Source organism: Staurois parvus, unplaced genomic scaffold (genome assembly GCF_062004578.1).
Source record: "Staurois parvus isolate SC_StPar_1 unplaced genomic scaffold, SC_StPar_1.0 ptg000017l, whole genome shotgun sequence".
Taxonomy (NCBI): Eukaryota; Metazoa; Chordata; class Amphibia; order Anura; family Ranidae; genus Staurois; species Staurois parvus.
In genome coordinates this window covers 7626095-7645348 of record NW_028317813.1, presented here as the reverse complement: position 1 = coordinate 7645348, position 19254 = coordinate 7626095, and the positions used below count along the sequence as shown (strand labels likewise).

General features: G+C 42.3%; 1 protein-coding gene across 2 annotated transcripts in view; it reads right to left on the bottom strand.

Annotated features, from left to right (window-relative positions):
• CACNB3 (calcium voltage-gated channel auxiliary subunit beta 3) overlaps positions 1-19254 on the bottom strand; it is a 256437-nt gene that overhangs the window by 208897 nt on the left and 28286 nt on the right. The window contains exon 1 of one of the 2 annotated variants that reach the window (XM_089679360.1): positions 15366-15523. The exons of the other annotated variant lie outside the window; for it this stretch is intronic. Coding sequence (XP_089535486.1) covers positions 15366-15407 — 42 coding nt within the window. The 5' untranslated portion in view covers positions 15408-15523. Of the gene's footprint in view, positions 1-15365; positions 15524-19254 lie in introns of those variants that run through there. 2 annotated transcript variants of the gene reach the window in all.

Here is a 19254-nt window from a genome sequence, read left to right as displayed (position 1 = left end):
ATTTGCTGGCAACTTGATGCGACTTTGATGCACAAATTTTATGCCATGTGACTTTGCCTGGGTAATCTTCCTGTAATGTCGGATCCAATTCTCATCAATATAGATGAGAATTGGACCTGGAAGAGACTTCCATTAAAGTCTATGGGCAAAGCCGGATAGAAATTGCCTTGAAGACGTACAGGAACCTTTTCTAAAGTTGGAGTGACTTCAGTTGTGCTAATTAAGACAGATCTCATTGACTAATATGGGATTTCACATGTCATGCGACAAGTCGGATTCCAAGCCGTGGCAGTGTGAACTGAGCATTAGTGTGCGTTTCTTATTATGTCCCTACCAATTCCCATATCCCTGTATACTGTGTTTGCTAGGGTGCCCTTGTAAATTTTTTTTTTTAAATATCGGCACTCCTTGCTGACACCACCAACTGTGGAAGGGAGTTCCACAGTCTTACCGCTCAACAGTAAAACATCCCTTACACAGTTTAACATTGTTTCTGCTTGTTTTTCAGCTTCATAGAGTGGCCATGTGTCTTCTTAAAGTGGTTGTAAAAGCTGAAGGTTTTTTACCTTCATGCATTCTATGCATGAAGGTAAAAAACCTGTGTGCAGCAGTGCCCCCAGCCCCTCAATACTTACCTGAGCCCCATAGAAATCCAGCGATGTGAATGACAGCTTCAGCTGTCCCGGGTATCTGCCTCCACAGTGGTTGAGACTGCAAGCGGGAGCCATTGGCTCCTGCTGCTCTCAATCACAGCCAGTCAGCCAATGAGGGGAGAGAGGGGGGCATCTAGTCTTGATATGATACATATGGCCATCCCCTGATTTTTTTTAAAGGAAAATTGTAAATGGTTGATGTGGCCCTCCAGTCAACTTGTGGGCAGGGGCAGACTGACCATTTGGAAACTCGGGCACTGCCTGAGGGCCCGGGGTCAGTAGGGGGCCCCATGAGATGCCCCTAGTACCTTTTTAATAGGCTTTTTTGAGTTTGGGCAAAGACACAGGAGCCCCATGATCCTTTTTGCCCAGGGGCCCCATGAGTTGTCAGTCCGCCCCTGCTTGTGGGTATAGATATGGCCCTGTTAAGTTGGGCACCAGTGTCTTAGAGGCTTTAAGAAAAGTTTTTATTTGAGTCGTGGTTGTTGGCATGTTACACACACTCAGAAAAAGTAATCAAAGTACAAGAGCAGTGTGTAGGCCTTCCTGTCCTTCTCCCACACTGCCACAACCCCCCATTTCAAATTTTTGCTGTCATCTGCTTTGTAAATACAGCAGCTATTTCAGTCACAGCTGTCACAGAGTTAACCTTCTGACACAATGTTTATAAATACTGTTCAGACACCATTCAGAGATACAACGTTAATGTTACATTTGTATTTACTCTGTTCTTGAGCTTTGATCTGCATAGATTTGCATATATTGTCAGTTTAAGTAACCTGGCAAGGTAAAAAAAAGTTCATATTTTATTTAAAATTTGTTCCTATTTAACCGCTTATGAACCCTTATTACAACCCTGATATTATTATAGCCCCAATTAGCCCTAATAAATACCTTCTTCTCCTCATCCTCATGATTATTAATTTCCTGATTTTTTTTTTTTTTTCGTTTTTCGTTTCTATTTTTAAACCATTACTATTTAAGCTTTTTTTCTATTTTATTTGTTTTATTCATTATTTTTGTGCTAAAAAAGTGCAAAATTTTTTAAAAAAAGCCTTTATTTAGTTTGTAAATAAATTTGAAATGCTTTGTACCTTTGTAGATGCTTTATGGAATTTAGCAAATGGGACAATCAGCCAAACAAGATGTCAGAATGAAAATCACAGGTAGATTTCTGCATAGCCAACATCGGCCATAGCCTGCCATGGCAGATCAGCCAGTGAAGGCACTTGGATACCCCTCAGATCATGTTGCTGATGGTCAAAAAGGTTACCAAGTGGGCAGAACATTGCACTTTTTTAGTCATGGGTTCTAATGTAAAGATGCAAAGTGGCGAAACTGTTGTTTCAGTCTCTAATTCTAGCCTCAGTGGGCCTTCTGTTGCTATGTTTGATCTAGTGTGATATGGAGTCTAGGAGAAAAAGAAGGTTTGACGGAAGGTATGTAACAGCTGGACTTGGTGAAAATGAGGCTTAATTCAATTATATCTATAATTCATGAAGGAACAAATTACATCTATACAGGGTTGGTGCTAGATTTTTTTGTGCCCTAGACAGGACCAGCTACCTGCACCCCCCCCTCCAAAAAAAAATAAAACTTCAATTAAAACCTCAAAATAAAACTCCACATGGAGCTAATCTGTGCCAATGTTAGCTTTGTGTAGAGAATGACTGGGGAGCTGGGAGGAAGTGATTCATTGGCTGGATACCTCTTCTTCATGGATTGGCTGAAGTTTGCAGAAGACAGCTTTGTCTCAAGCTAACATTATCCAATCCTGTCTGAGGACAGTGACACCAGGACTCAGAAGTAATGTTTTACACATTGCTTCCTGCTCATTAACAGGAAGGGGAGATCAGTGAACAGGTGTTCTCTGATCTCTCTCCCTTCTATGGGTGGCACCCACCATGCAGGTCCCAGGTCTGCTAATGGGAAAGTGGAGCCTGGGAAGCATGGCAAGGCACATGGGGGTTATAGAAGTGAACTGGAGGCTGCACAGCTATTGTACCACTTCCACCTGACAGTCAGCCTGTCAGATTTACACATACTCAATAAGATGCTTCCTATTAGTTCCTATTTACACTTGTGTTTGAGAAACATTAAAAATGTGTGGCTGAGCCACACTTTTTCTGTCCCCCAACCGCTCCCCATGGTTTTACATGGGGAGGGGGATTGGTTTATGCAATACCTTGCCACTATTGCCATACTACAGTAGCAGTGCCTTTGCAGCCTGATGGGGAGTGGTGGGGGGCAGTAAAAGTGTGGCTCAGCCGCATATTGTTTATGTCCCTCAAACACAAGTGTGAATAATAACTAACAGGAAGCATCTCAGTGTGCTTATGTGATTGTCATTATTATCATGATGATGATCACACAGTACAGAAGGGGCTGTATGGCTGTCTGTATACAGCGTAAGATTGTATCTCTGTCTGTTCCTCAGAAAACAGAAATTTTGCGCTTGCCTGTGCACCGGGTTCCCATTGCTGCCTGTGCACCGGGTTCCCATTGCTGCCTGTGCACCGGGTTCCCATTGCTGCCTGTGCACCGGGTTCCCATTGCTGCCTGTGCACTGGGTTCCCATTGCAGCCTGTGCCATCAGCCACCTCTCTGTTGAATGACCTCCCACCGCCGGGCTACAGCCTTACCTTCTGCCCTCCTCAGTGGAGGAAGAGATAATCACTCCGCCAGTAAGAGAATCACTCTGCGAGGGATAGACTATGGGCATCTGTGACCGGCCCCCACTGATCAGCAATTCAAAACGAAGCTTGGCTTTAGCTGCCTGCACCCAAAGTTTAAAAAAAGAGTCCCTCTCTGATCCTCATCTCCTGGGCCCCTCTGGTGAACTGATGGGGCCCAGGGAAAATATAATTAATGTTACAGTAGGGCCAGATGTACTGCCCTTTTGGTGACCCTGGCCATGGCTACACCCTAAGGGGCTGCCTAGTTTGCCTGATGGTAGCGCCAGCCCTGCATCTATGCAATGGGGAAAAACGCAAATTGACGTTACATGCCTTGACACATTGCAGTTCCATTAATTTTGAAAAGCACCACCACACACTAAGACAATGCACAGTACATGTGCCATGCGAAGGGCCATGGATAAGGAGGTACCACCAGTCCTCCTGTAGGGGGCACAGGCCAGTATGGGGGCCCAGGCAGCTGGGTGAATCATATGTATGCAGGGAGGTTGATCAGAACAGCGGAGGGGTGATTACAGGAACCGATCTCCTGTATGACTCTTTTTGCAGCAGCTGAAAGCTGACTTCACCTCTCCCTTCCGTCGGCTTTCAGCTGCTGCAGAGAGAGCCTTACAGGGGATTGGTTCCAGTAATTGCCCCACATCACCCTCCTTGTGCACTTTATGTTTCTTCTGCCCATAACCCCCCCCCCCCGTGTGCGCCCACCCCCACAGTACTAGGACAATAGGATCCTTCAGGATGTAGAGTGGGGGAAGGTTCCAGTAAATATGTCCCATTTATCAGCCCCTTCCTTTCCTGAATGAACACAGTGAGCAATCAGTACTGATCACACACTGTGTTCATTCATAACTGAAGTATAGTAAACTGTGGGGTTTTTCTGCAGGTGGGCTCTGTCAGGTAGGCTGTATGGGGCTCCATGCTTTTTAACAGCAGCCCTGGCCATGCGCAGTAGCAAAGCATGGCAATGTGCCTTGATTAACTATTATTTTCAATGGGCTGTCTTATTGCAACACTAGTTAACATGTGACATAACACATGATAACACATAAGCATTAATGTACTACACAAATAGTTCTTAAGGTTCAGTTAGAATCTCTTCGAGAACATCCTAGACTTCCAGACCATTTAGCTTTACAACTAGCTAAATAGCAAGCTAATATGCTTACCCAACTAGTGTGCAGTCTACCACATTATCATTGGCTCAAAAACATCAGCAGCCAAGGGGAATTTCAATTACTGTACCTAATTGAGTTTTTGATCTCCCTGAAGAAGACTGCTATGAGGTAGAGAATAAACCCAACACACCAGGTTTTCCACTAGTGATTCTTTTTGGGAAGCACAGACTATTCTGAAGAAGGACAATGTTATTACGTACATCCACAGGTTGGTATCCGTTTTCATGATGTCTATGGAGACCTTGGCTGGCATTATACATTTTCAAAGCATCCAACATTATGTCTGTTGAGACAATATAACTTGTAATTTAAAGTAAAGCTTTATTTAAAGTAAACTTTAAACTGTAAGAAAGGTATGGGAGCTGTCACCAATGACCCACTTCTCAAACTGCCAGTTTACTTTTTCTGACAATGTGTGATCATTTTTTTTTAAATCACTGACCTATACCCAGTACACAAATCAGGAAAATCAGAGAAAAGGCCCATTATTTGCATACTTGACCCAAGTCAGTGAATCAAAGAATGGAAACAAGAGAGCCAGTATGACAGCCACACAACTAACATTTTCAAGACTGGAGCTTAGGAAATAGCGTCCTTTTTTGTGGCATGTTTTTAGACATAATTTAATGGGCAAAAAAATATGACATTGGCTTTTAATGTTATTCCTGATATTATCCACATCATTTCACCTTCCATGATATTAAAATACATGGGGTTGGACAAAAATATGGAAAAACTACATGATTTGCAGGTGTCAAAATGATGACTTGTTTCGCATTGAAAGCGGAAGTGATGTAAGATTCTTTTGCTTCCGCTGTGTGATGAGACACCTAGCTAACAGGTGGGAAGCCTCCCTTTCATCATTCACTACGTGCGCTGCTAGTAATATGGAGTCATGTCAGATCTTACTGCCCTAAAGGCGGGCAAATTGTTGGTACCCACTTAACTGTTGCCTCTGTGACTGAAGTTGCCAGTTTTTTTGCAGCGTCAAATACAGTATCGAAAGTTATGACAGCATATACAGTTTCTGGGAAAACATTGTCTCATAAGCATAAGCGCGGTCGTCATGGTCAACTGACCGAAAGAGACAAAAGGACAAAAAAACAACTGCTGCAAAAGTGACTGCAGAGCACAATCTCACTCTTACAAAGCCCATGTCCACAAAACCTGTGCGGAAGGAATTCCAAAAGCAAAACATTCAAGTGCAAGCTGCAGCTGTCAAACCACTAGTGACTGATATTATTGCTCAGAAGAGGAGAGAGTGGTGCAATGCCCATAAATCGTCAACTATCGATTAAAGGAAGACTGTAATATGGTCCAATGAATCGAGGTTCACACTGTTCCAACCACCGATCGTGTTTACATGTGGCAAACACTGTCCCACGTTTACAACCAGGACTATCTTGTTTCAACAATAAAGCATGGTGGCAGCACAGTCATGGTTTGGGCCCCATCATCACCTTGAAAGGTGGAGTCACGGCCAGTGACTATGTACAAATTTTGGTGGACTACGTGCACCTCACGGTGCAGACATTGTTTCCCGAAGACAGTGCCATTCACCAAAAAAAAAATTCACACAGCAAGTGTTGTCAAATTGTGGTTTGTCAAGCATGCAGATGAAGTCTTGCACTTACCCAGGGTGCCGCAGTCGCTGGACCTCAATATCATAGAGCCACTATGATCAATTTTGGATAACAAGGTTTGGACTCGTTTTCCGCCTCCTGCACTCCTGTGAGGAGTGGGAGGATTTTTGCAAGAAGAATGGTCAAAACTCTTTTTCCTTTTTTGCACAGATTAGGGATAGTTAAAACCAGGGGCGGACTGACAACTCATGGGGCCCCCGGGCAATAGGGGATCATGGGGCCCCTGTGTCCTTGCCCAAACTCCAAAAAGCCTATGAAAAAGGTACCAGGGGCATCTCATGGGGCCCCCTACTGACCCCAGGACCTCGGGCAGTGCCCGAGTTTTCAAATGGTCAGTCCGCCCCTGGTTAAAACCCCTATCGGGATTTAAATTTTTTTTTGCCATTTGTATCTCACTTAATACATTTTCCTTCACTTCCTGTCTCTGATATAACAGAAAGTGCAATGAAATCTCTATAGTGAGGTAAATCACCCTCTAGACAGTTTGGCAGTGTGTCTATGGACCGCGCACACTGGCGTGCGTTCCAGCCACTCCAATAGTGATCCATATTCCACTCCACCATCACCCCTACTGTGTTTACCATCCATCCTGGGAGGTCCAAGTGATCCTTAAGTGTCTCAATACACACACAGCCATAATCTGCATAAGCTACCATAAATACAGACTGTGAGGTACAGAGTCTCAGTTTGTTGGCTCTGAGGAAGAGGCTAAGTGCTCGAAACGTGTTAGCCTGTTGGAAGCCAAGGGTTCCATTTATGGACTTATATGCAATGTGGATTGGACACCACTGTTTAGTGTGATGTGCCTTTGTCATGTATGTCAATTGTGAGTACGATACTTGCTTTTTATCCTTCTAATAAATATTTTTTACGATAATGCACTAGGCCGGTGTGCCCTCTGTTTGTTTTCTTTGTATCCAGGAACAAGTATCCCCGTTGGAAGATTTCCCCTCTATTCCGGTTTGGTGACATTCAAAAATGTTGGATGTTACAAAAAAAATAAAATAAAGACCTAATAGCAATTCTAAACCCTCACCACTCTAAAATGTAAACTATTTTACTGTAGATATTATTTAAAGTGACACTAAACGATATCCGTAGTCTACAAAATAATACATACACTTCCACTACTTATTGGCCCTGTAATCTATATTTCATTAATATGTTTCTTACTGTGTTTTTCTGCCTCCTTGTAACATTCTCCTCTCACTTCTGTGACAGACAGTGAACGTTAGTTGCAGTCATGTGCACTACACACTACACATCCCATAGTTCATTGTCCCCAGTCCATCTCTGGAACAGGGCCTGTGCTTCTATAAGGATAACAAGGCAGCCGCCTAGGGCACACTGCCACCTAGGGGCACCTGGGCGCAGCACAGGTTGGCACTCTCTCTGTGTGTGACTCTGTGTTTTTAGAATACATACCTAAATAAAAAGTTTACTGTCACATTAATATAAAGTTTAGAGTTTGCTTATTAAACTAATAACTGTTAAAGATATGATTAAGCTAGACATGAGGCCAATTTATCTATTAATTACAAACTAAATGTATGAAGAAATGCTTCAGTAGCTGCAGATGTGTTCAAATCAATTTAATTCACAGATCAGAGATGTTGTCCATATATTGGAATTCAGCAATCCGCTTCTCAAACGTGAATATCTGCATACTAAAGCCAGAGTATAACATTATTGTATGTGAGTTCTCCAATGCATGGTACGTAAATGTACACAGATTTTTAATGAAAAAAGAAAGTTGATTTTATACATAGCTACAAGTGTGTTCCTTTGTATGTAAGTCGCTGCCATTTTCTTTAACAGTATCCAGAGTAGAGGCCTATGTTGAAGGGCTTTAGGCTTGTGTTGATGGCATCAGGTTGACATCAGTTTGAGAGGCTTCTGAGATCGTTGGGAATTCATTGACAGAAGCATTTTACCTGCAGTTGGTCACTTTATGACCTGCATTTGATCTGCTTCAAGAGAGTATTGCATTTCGACAGAAATGAAAAGTTGACCTGAAGCAAATATAAGCCTGTCAATACCAGCCCTTATCTTGTCTACAATTAACAAGTGTAATACTATCTGCCAAACTGGAAACCTGTTTGAAGCATTTCTATATCAGGCTTTCACAACTCTAACTACTAATTACAACTAATTTGAGTAATCTTGCATTGGCAACTGTTCAGTTTATCCTACACTTATTGTAAAAGAAAGATACAGCAAGTAAAATGGAGTTTTAGTTTCAGCCAGATATAGTAATAACATGCTCAAAATAATAAAATAGAAGATCAAATAGTTTAGGAGGGAGGAGTGCTAAATTGTCGTTTAAATAAAAAATAAAAATGCTTACCTTGAAAGTAAGAAAAATACATAATAGTTTTGGATGCTGGACTCAACCACAGGGTTCTGCAGTAATGAAGGTGGTGGGCTGGTTTACAATGACAACACAATATTTGGCTTCCCTCTTTCTCTCAGCCAGGAGGTGTGCACCTCCTTCCTCTTCTGTAGGAGCCACAGAGTATACACAGTGCTCCCAGAGACCAGAGGACTGAGTAGCCTCTACAGACTAAATTGAGGAGAGTTGATGTCACAAAGGGAGGAGGAAGTGGACAGAGAGCCTAGAAACTCCATGCTCACATTGTCCTCCTGTTTTGGAACATTTATCTTGTATGCATCACCGTTACTTTGGACTTCATTATGTAACATATAATATCTTTGTGCTGATATCTAGTGTCAATTTACTGCAACTACAACTTGTAATGTAATGTCTGTAAAATGGTATATTCCAGTTTATCTACATGTTTGCATTAGTTAGATTAGTCCTTTGTTTGATCCATCCCTTCTTCATGTTCCTCAGTTTGTTTGAAGCCTTCATAGTGGCCACAAGGTGTAGAAGATCATTGTCCATTTACACTTTGATGTGACCGGTTAACATCCTTGTACTGCATTTTCACAAGTAAAACTACATTGGATTAAACTGGCGTGTCTTATTGGAGAGTTGAGCTGTCTGTGGAGAACACATATTTGACAGGTAATCATATGGGCTGGATGGAGCAAGGTCTAACGGAGGTATGTCAATGTATAAGCACAGAACACCTACTCTCTGCATGTCCCTGTAAAGTTGACAATGGGGAGCAGTGGTACAATTTGCAATTATAGTGTTGCTGGGTAACAGGCGGGTGCTAGCTGGCAGAAAGATGAGGGGGCCTGGGATGTTAGGGTGTTGTGTAAGTGGTGTTGGGGAGTGAGGTTCAAAGTCAGGGATGCAGTAGTAGGGGTGCTGGGTGGCAGAGAAGTTACATCAAAGGTGCAGGGGGCTGTAGTGGCAGGGAGATCCAGCATTGGTGTGCAGAGTGCCAAGGTTACTGGGTTCCACATAGACCCGAATGAAAAAGCTGTCTGCTTGTCAACCAGCAGGAAGTGTTTGCAAATATTTTTGAAGCAGTTCAGAGTTTAATAAGTTGGAATTTTTTATTGTTAAATGAATAGGCATGCAATATATATATATAATATATATATATATATATAATTGCCTTATGAATTATGAACTTCTGCAACAGGAAGTCTTTCATCACTAATACCTTTTGCAGCTCTCTTCAGTAGGTCATGTAGAAGCCACAAATATGGTATTATCTTTTGGAGACTTCCTCTGCTGGTTGCTGATTGCCAGTATTTACAAAGATTGCTGCAGTTTAGAGGATATCAGCAGCATTGACCCTAAATGCCAGATTAGCTCTGGGATAAGTGTAGATTCCTTGGAATAGCTCAAAAGCACATCCAATGTGGTTCCTGCTGCAAGTGAGTTTGTGATGTTGTATAGAATGGTAAAATATAAGAACAAATTTGTTGTAAATCTCAGACATGCAATATGAACAAAGCATATCCCTCTATAGTGTGTACTTGTCTCAATCCAGAGCACTAAGTGTCATTCATGTCTGCTGCTTTGTCCCTCTGCTATCAGCATGAATCAGTTTTGACATGTTTTACTGACACCAAGAGAAAAATGGTGACAGGAAAGGCACCTCCAGCAGAGTGACAACCTCAGCACTGTTCCTGTGAGCTGTGTGGAGGGGGGGGGTCTCTTCCCTTCAGTCAACTCTCAGAGCTCTCCTCACTGAGCTCTGCAGTGTGTAGTTTCAGCTTTCTCCCCCCTTTTATTCTGATTTCTCAGACATGCTTTATAAATTTAGCACTTTGAACGGATGTAGAGAAGAGAGGGCTACAGATCAACAGGTACACCTTATGTAGGAGGATGTGTTAAGAGGAGCCATCTATAGCAGTAAAACCTGTAAGGAGTTCTAGCCCTTCTTTATTCTATCCAAAACTAACAAAAACATGTTGGCTATAGATACACTTTAATATTTACAAAGTCTACTGTAGCTTTTGATGTGACTCCATCAATGTTAAGGCCCCTTTCACATGGGGTAGATCAGTATCAAATCAGCTAACAGGTCCCCTGCTGATCAGAGCATGATCGGGAGATGACAGATCTGTTTCTGTTCAGTTTCTGCAGAGTGACATGAACCAGATCAGACCCGGAGGTAGGTAGGTGTAAACAGACACAATCCATTTACACCCACCTGTCCAAAGGTGGAGGTAGGTGGGTGTAAACGAACATGATCCGTTTACACCTGCCTGTCCATAGGGATGAAGAGATCATCCAATCAGGTCCACCTGAAAAACTGAAGGGGCCCAATAATGGCATCTAAAATAATACTTAAAAATTTTCAAACAAAGCATTGTTGTCTACTTTATTCCCAGTTTTGCATTCAGGATCAGTGGTATAACAAATGCATAGTGCTTCCTGTATCATCCATATTCCAAGTAAAATCTTGTGATTGTGTCACAAGGAACTGTCTCATCACATCACATGCTTCACATCTCTGATAATATTATATAGCAAAATGGAATATGCTACACACATGCTAAATAGTATATAAATATATAAACACAAGTAAGTTGCATTCATTTTAAAGCAATTACTGTCAATTTACAGTTAACATTTTAAGTCCTTTCAAGACCGTCTTCACCCATGTCCATTATTAGCTGGCCTCTACTTATGTAAAAGACCTTAACAGAAACAGAAAAAAAACAAATTCTGTTTTACCAGCCAAGATTTAAGCGGATCTTCACGCTCCCCCCCTTCCTTTTTTTAACTCCTATCAGGGGCAGACTGACAACTCATGGGGCCCCCAGGCAATGGGGGATCATGGGGCCCCTGTGTCCTTGCCCACACTCAAAGCATACTCAAAACAGCCTATAAAAAGGTACCAGGGGCATTTCATGGGGCCCCCTACTGACCCCGGGCCCTCGGGCAGTTCCCGAGTGCTTGAATGGTCAGTCCACCCCTGACTCCTACTTAACTGCACATGTAAGGTACTCACCCGCCCACCGGATCCAGCATTGTCCTACTGAGATCCGTTTCTTTTTTGCCCCCCTTGGCCCACTCCTCCATCTTCTTCTGTGACATCATCAATCAGTAAGCTGCCGGCTTCCTGATGACCCACTGCCTGGCCCTGCCCCCTCCTCCTTTACCAATGAAGGACCATGCCTCATGCCTCCTGGAATATGTCATATACACATCCCTGGAGCCAGAGCAGCCAAAGCTTTCTTTGAAAAAAGAACGTAATTAAAAGAAAAAAAAAAAGAATGCCCACTTTGTGCAGTGGTGGGGAGGAGGGGTGGATGGGAGGCAACATGCAATGCAGGGTGAAGATCTGCTTTAAACTAATGGAAGTGTTTCTAATGATGGCCATACACTAGCAGAATTTCATTAGAAAATTTTAGTTTAAGAATGTTTCTTCAATTTTCTAATCATTAGTGGTGTGAAATCAACGTTTGTTTTCAACCACAGTGACAAAAAATATGAAGGAGCAGGATTGAAATTTGTTTCTTGAATGAACACATCTCTAAAAGTGAATATGGTTTTCATTCAGGAAAGTCCATTCATTTAATTCAGGAAAGTCCAAAATTTAAATGCAAGCATTTCCTGAAGTACTTTCAAATGACATCCATTATGTCATAGAATGTACTTATGAGAATTAAACTAGTATAGGACTAGCTTTACCATGTATGTAACATTTAAAATATTTTATTTCCCAGATGACTAAAACCTTAATCAGTTGCTTTGCAGTTAGAATATTGTAGAAGGTTATATATTGTGCCACAGGTATGGTAAAAAATAAAGTAAATACTATCATTTACAGTTTACTTTTCATGTTCTTTCAGGAGGATCTTCTTTACCCAAATCCATTATTAGCTACCCCTCTCCTTATGGACAGACCTTAAAAGTAAAAAGTAAAACGTGTTGGAACCCAAGATCAAATTAATGGCAGTGTTTCTAACCATGTGTTTGATATTTAAAAGAATTTATTTCAAGAATAAACTTTAACCATCTGCTTTATATAGTTAAAGTACTGTACAACATTATGTTTGCTTAAGTTGAGTTTGGTGAAAAGAACTAAAACGGCCACACAGAATGCCTACAGTACACTGAACAAGTACCAGTCAGCTACAGTGGGGCAAAAAAGTATTTAGTCAGCCACCAATTGTGCACGTTCTCCCACTTAAAAAGATGAGAGAGGCCTTTAATTGGCATCATAGGTAGACCTCAACTATGAAAGACAAAATGAGAAAAAAAATCCAATCACATTGGCTGATTTGGAAAGAATTTATTTGCAAATTATGGTGGAAAGAAGTATTTGGTCACCTACAAACAAGCAAGATTTCTGGCTCTCACAGACCTGTACCTTCTTCTTTAAGAGGCTCCTCTGTCCTGCGCTCATTACCTGTATCAATGGCACCTGTTTGAACTTGTTATCAGTATAAAAGACACCTGTCCACAGCCTCAAACAGTCACACTCCAAACTCCACTATGGTGAAGACCAAAGAGCTGTCGAAGGACACCAGAAACAAAATTGTAGACCTGCACCAGGCTGGGAAGACTGAATCTGCAATAGGCAAGCAGCTTGGTGTGAACAAATCAACTGTGGGAGCAATAATTAGAAAATGGAAGACATACAAGACCACTGATAATCTCCCTTGATCTGGGGCTCCACGCAAGATCTCACCCCGTGGGGTCAAAATGATCACAAGAATGGTGAGCAAAAATCCCAGGACCACACGGGGGGACCTAGTGAATGCCCTGCAGAGAGCTGGGACCAACGTAACAAAGGCTACCATCAGTAACACACTACGCCGCCAGGGACTCAGATCCTTCAGTGCCAGACGTGTCTGCCTGCTTAAGCCAGTACATGTCCGGGCCCGTCTGAAGTTTGCTAGAGAGCATTTGGATGATCCAGAAGAGGATTGGGAGAATGTCATATGGTCAGATGAAACCAAAATAGAAATGTTTGGTAGAAACACAACTCGTCGTGTTTGGAGGAGAGAGAATGCTGAGTTGCATCCAAAGAACACCATACCTACTGTGAAGCATGGGGGTGGCAACATCATGCTTTGGGGCTGTTTCTCCGCAAAGGGACCAGGACGATTGATCCATGTACAGGACAGATTGAATGGGGCCATGTATCGTGAGATTTTGAGTGCAAACCTCCTTTCATCAGCAAGGGCATTGAAGATGAAACGTGGCTGGGTCTTCCAACATGACAATGATCCGAAACATACCACCCGGGCAATGAAGGAGTGGCTTCGTAAGAAGCATTTCAAGGTCCTGGAGTGGCCTAGCCAGTCTCCAGATCTCAACCCGATAGAAAACCTTTGGAGGGAGTTGAAAGTCCATGTTGCCCAGCGACAGCCCTAAAACATCACTGCTCTAGAGGAGATCTGCATGGAGGAATGGGCCAACATACCAGCAACAGTGTGTGCCAACCTTGTGAAGACTTACAGGAAACGTTTGACCTCTGTCATTGCCAACAAAGGATATATAACAAAGTATTGAGATGAACTTTTGATATTGACCAAATACTTATTTTCCACCATAATTTGCAAATAAATTCTTTCCGAATCAGCCAATGTGATTGTCTGGATTTTTTTTCTCATTTTATCTTTCACAGTTGAGGTCTACCTATGATGCCAATTACAGGCCTCTCTCATCTTTTTAAGTGGGAGAACTTGCACAATTGGTGGCTGACTAAATACTTTTTTGCCCCACTGTATGTAATAGGCACTATAAGAATCTAACAGAAAAAACAGCCTGGGCCTTACATCTGTAAGTTCAGATAAGAAAGCAGATGAATAAGTAGTCAAATGTTCCTCAGCTTTCCATTCTTTAGGATTAGCTGAATAGGACGCCATGATGACGGTCTGATGTCAGATGGAAAGATGGGGATATAAAAAGCAGTGCTATTATAAGAAAACATTAAATGTTGCATAAGACAACAGAGGGTAGACCAAGAAATCAGGCAAGGTGCATTACGTAAGATTCAGTAATATTTACTACTTCAGGCTGACTGGTTTGGGTGTACATAGACAAGGTTAAAGAATTCCGTAGGTAACAGTTAACAACAACCATCCCATATCTTTGCTCAAACCAGTCACCGTGACAAGCAGCCAGCTTTCCCAGTCAGTCATGTCTGATTATTTTTCAATCTTTTTTTTGTCAGCCCGGTATGTTGAGTGCTAAATCAACTTCATTTGTTATTTGTCAAAACCTTCTGTCATTTTCTCATTATTACGTTGCCATTGAGTGTACCTACAGATGTATGTACCCACGTAGACACACACACGCACACACACATTACATCCATATACATTTGTGTGTGTATTTTCTCAGATTTTCACCTCTGTTTTCCATGATACATTCAGTAACCTTGTTCTTGCCAGAAAATCAATAAGTCATTTAACCTCATTAGCCTTTAGGTAAAATATGGTGTTTTTCATTTTCTTTTTTTAAACCATAAATCCTTGAGCTACAATTACTTTACAATCCCATTTTTTGTAAACCATTGCACCTAACTCATAATTACCACCCTCATGAGGTTGATTTTTTTTATTTTTCTAAAAATACCCTTTTTCAATACTGTTTTATGTAAGGTTTTTCATACTATTGTTTACCATTTCCTGCTTAATTTTCCTTTATTATCCTGAAAAAGAGAAAGCTTTCTGAAAAGCATTAGGTGCGATATGGCTCACTGCACATCCCGAAAAGAGAGCCGTGTGCCACAGATAGATTTTACCCCCAGCCCCTCATCCACATCAGTCCCAACCTTCCCCCTAAGGCAGTTAAGAAAGGCGAATGGTTACCTCATTCAGAAGAAATGTCGCACTAGAATCAGAAAAAGACATAGAAGGGGCATATATTGCCCAGAGCTGCACTCTCAAAAGCTCTTCTCACAGCCAAGGCAGACTTTGCATCCTCTGTTGATGTGCCTGTGTACGTTCATAGCCTTTTCTCTCGCTTTCCATTACACAGCCACTCTCTACTTCCCTCCTTCCCTCCCTCTCTCCCATCTACTCCTCCTTCCATTTCTGTCAGTTCAGGTCCACCTCTTCTGCTACAATGTGGTTGAAATTATGGATCCATGGATATGTAAGTGCCAAATAATTGTATTAATGTCTTGTGGCAACAAGAAAAGAAAGCTCTTGCTGTATATTCAGAGGCACCAAATGGATTTTTTTTTTGATTATACAGAAACGGAGCCCCTGGCATTGAAGTCTTCTATGTTTCTTTTGTGATGCCACTCACAAGAATCAGCGGTTCCATTGCTGGAGGCAACATTGGAGCCTCTATTCACAGTGTTTTTGTTGCAGATTTATTTTCTTAAAGTGAATGGAAGATACATACATTTTTCAACAGCATCATTTTTGGTTTGCATCTTATCTCAACCATCAATAGTATTACAAAACAATCTTTTCTGACAAAGTATAAAAAGGATAATATGAGCCATAAAACATTTTAATAAACCATGGAACAATTCTAAACCTACAGTATACGAACCCTGATTTGTAAGAATCTAAATTCTTATTTGAATATAGTATATACCCATGATTTTGATTTACTTAGCACGAGAACAACTGGAAACAAGTCATTGCTCGAAAAACGACCCATCGCAGAGAAAAATTCTCAAAATCTGAAAAAGTTAATGATTTTAGATAATGAAAACACTTGAACAGAGCAAAACATGGAAAACACATTGTAGATCCTGACATTTGTAAAAATTATGTAATTTATATTTTATATTCTGAGATGTTTTCAAATACCCTATAATAGATTATTCCTTTTAGTCAGTTTAGCCCTCAATGATAACTACGTCTTCAAAATTAACAGGAAATATGAGTATTTGAACATCTTTTAATATGTTTTCAACCAGGTAGAACCTAAAAGTTTAGTTTGAATTCTATTAGTGGTAGGTGTCCCCACATAAGAAGAGTAGCTTAGGATGCCATAAGGAGATAAGAGAAAACATCTACACTATGCCCTCTCTATGATCACTAGGTGGAACTCAGGATTGACTTAAAAATATACTCGATTGTTTATCCACCTCAAGACTAATGACAACATGGAGGTTTAAACCATAGACTAGAAGGATATACATCTATGAGCATCGGTAGCTCTTTTGAAGAAAACTTTTTTGTTTTTTTTTTGTTTTTTTTATTTCCCCTATAACATTTTTGTTACCTGGTAAACTAGCTAGTACATCAATTATCCTTCCACATTCTGGCATGTCAACATGCCAAGCAATCTGGCAAAAGTAGCAGTTAACGAGGTTGGAAAAAAATGAACTGATGGGGGCAGAGGGTGTCGTCCTTTCGTGCCTGTCATTTACATGCTTCTCTAGGGGCAGAATATTATGCAGGCTGGCTGGCTCCAGATCTGAGTGGTGCTCACATGTCATTATGAACACACTGCTCAGTATTAAAAGAACGTTTGCTCCCAGCTGCTGAAAGAAATAGAGGAGCCTCCTGTAACGTCACTAGACTAGACTAGACTAAATAATTGTGAAAAAGGTATTAAAAGTTTTTCGTTTTTTAATCAAATACTATTTGAAGGGGTTTAGGGGATGGGGTGAGATGTAGCGTAGACGGAGTGGGGGGGGCAAAATGTCAGGCGTTGTCTTTAATTTTGCCCATAGTTTCACTTTTAACTAGACCTGTGGTTTCCAATTAAACAAAATAGGTACCGCAGAACCTAATTATACGTGCATTTGCACTTAGAGTTTTCTTTTTGTCCACCTGCAAGTTCTCAAAAATTCCTGTTGCGCCTGGCAATGAAGTCCACCTAATGCAGCTTCTTTTGATGGTGTGGCAGTGTTGCTGCTCTGAATGCAACTGTTCTTTGAAAGTGTGAAGTGATGACTAGACTGGAGAAGAGGAGGCCATGTGCACAGTAGGTGTGGTGAGCAGAGTATGTGGAATTTTGTTAGGACATGTATGTACTGTGTGTATGTAATAGTAGATTGAAGAGAACCTTATAAGCATTTGTGGCACAGCAAAAAATGTACCAGTTTCCTTGATGACCCAGTCCCTACACTGCCTCACCATAGTAATACAATAATACAGTTATGCAGAGCATGCTAAGAAAAGAGCAAAAGGTGCTAAGATGCGAAGCATGGCAGAGCTGAGTGGGGATATCGATGAGAGATGGATGCCCCATGTTGTCCCATGTGTCCCTTGTACTTGCTAATAGGACATCACAAGTCACACAACCAAGCACAGAGAATGCATGGGGTAGGGTAACTGTGCTCTGGAGCAACTCACAACATTTTCCTTGCTGTAGAGTCATTTCTGCCAGCAGCTCTTTTATTAATTTACTACTTTAATAATGGGGTGCAGAAAAGGAGAAGCATTAGCTGGCTTGGATTGCGCAACGGAAATAGGGGACGATCACAGCAACAATTGTTAGGACTGCTAGTCCTATTTCATTGGTGTTTAAGGAACAATAAGATAAGTAAATAAATCAAGTAGTGGAGTTCGTGATGGATTGGAGTCAGGGCCGGTGCCACCGCTAGGCGAACTAGGCTGCTGCCTAGGACACAGCCACGGCCGCTGGTTTCCCTCTCCGCCGGTTCAAGATAACATCTCACAAGAGAATCAAAAGTAAGCAAAGTCAGATGTGAGCCATGTATTGAATGGGATGTAAAAGCTGCAGACAACAAAAGCAAGTAGCTATCCTCTGAGCTTCTCCAGCGCTCTGCCCCCTGAACTCCGCACCCAGTAAGACCAACGTGAGGACCACTGACAAGCGACCCTACATCATCACTCCAGCAGGCACACCCCTGTCCAGAAGTCATTGGCTTGGCGCTTGTGATTGACATCGGCGCCAGGGCACTGACTTGCATTGTAATTGGTCACTTGCTGCTGTTCAGTTTTCCTTGTTGCTGTATGCATGTACTTGCTGCCGCTGCTGCTGCTGCTGCAACTGGCCTGACTGTATCACAAGAACAGTGGGTGCAGCTTCCAGTTCTAGCTGACAACCGGGTGAGTGTGCTGGCGGGGGGGAGGGAAGGTGTCAGAGGAAATAGAAGCAAACAAGGCAGCTACTGGTGTCATTGTGTAAGTTCAGGACCAAACAGGCACTCTGGAGTTCTGTGACCATTGGCTTTGCTGCTTCTGTGATGGTGGACATGTATGTACAATGCCTCGTGTGTGAGCTAGGGTTGTAGCGTTAAAGGGGGGGTGGTGTGTGCAGGAAGAAGGGGGTGTAGAGTTAAAGGGCACAGTGTGTGCAGAAAGGGGGGGCAGTGTGTACAGGAAGGGGGGTGTAGGGTTAAAGGGTACAGTGTGTGCAGGAAGGGGGGACAGTGTGTACAGAAAGGGGGTGTAGGGATAAAGGGCACATTGTATGCAGGAAGGGGGGCAGTGTTTACAGGAAAGGGTTATAGGGTTAAAGGGCAGAGTATATGCAGAAAGGGGGGGGGCAATGTGTGCAGGAAGGGGGGCAGTGTGTGCAGGAAGGGGGGGGAAGCGTTAAGGGGGGCAGTGTGTGCAGGAAGGGGGTAGTGTGTACAGGAAGAGGGGTATAGGGTTAAAGGGCACAGGGTGTGCAGGAAGGGGGGCAGTGTGTACAGGAAGAGGGGTATAGGGTTAAAGGGCACAGGGTGTGCAGGAAGGGGGGCAGTGTGTACAGGAAGAGGGGTATAGGGTTAAAAGGGGGGGCATTATGCGCAGGAAGGGGGGCAGTGTGTACAGTTGG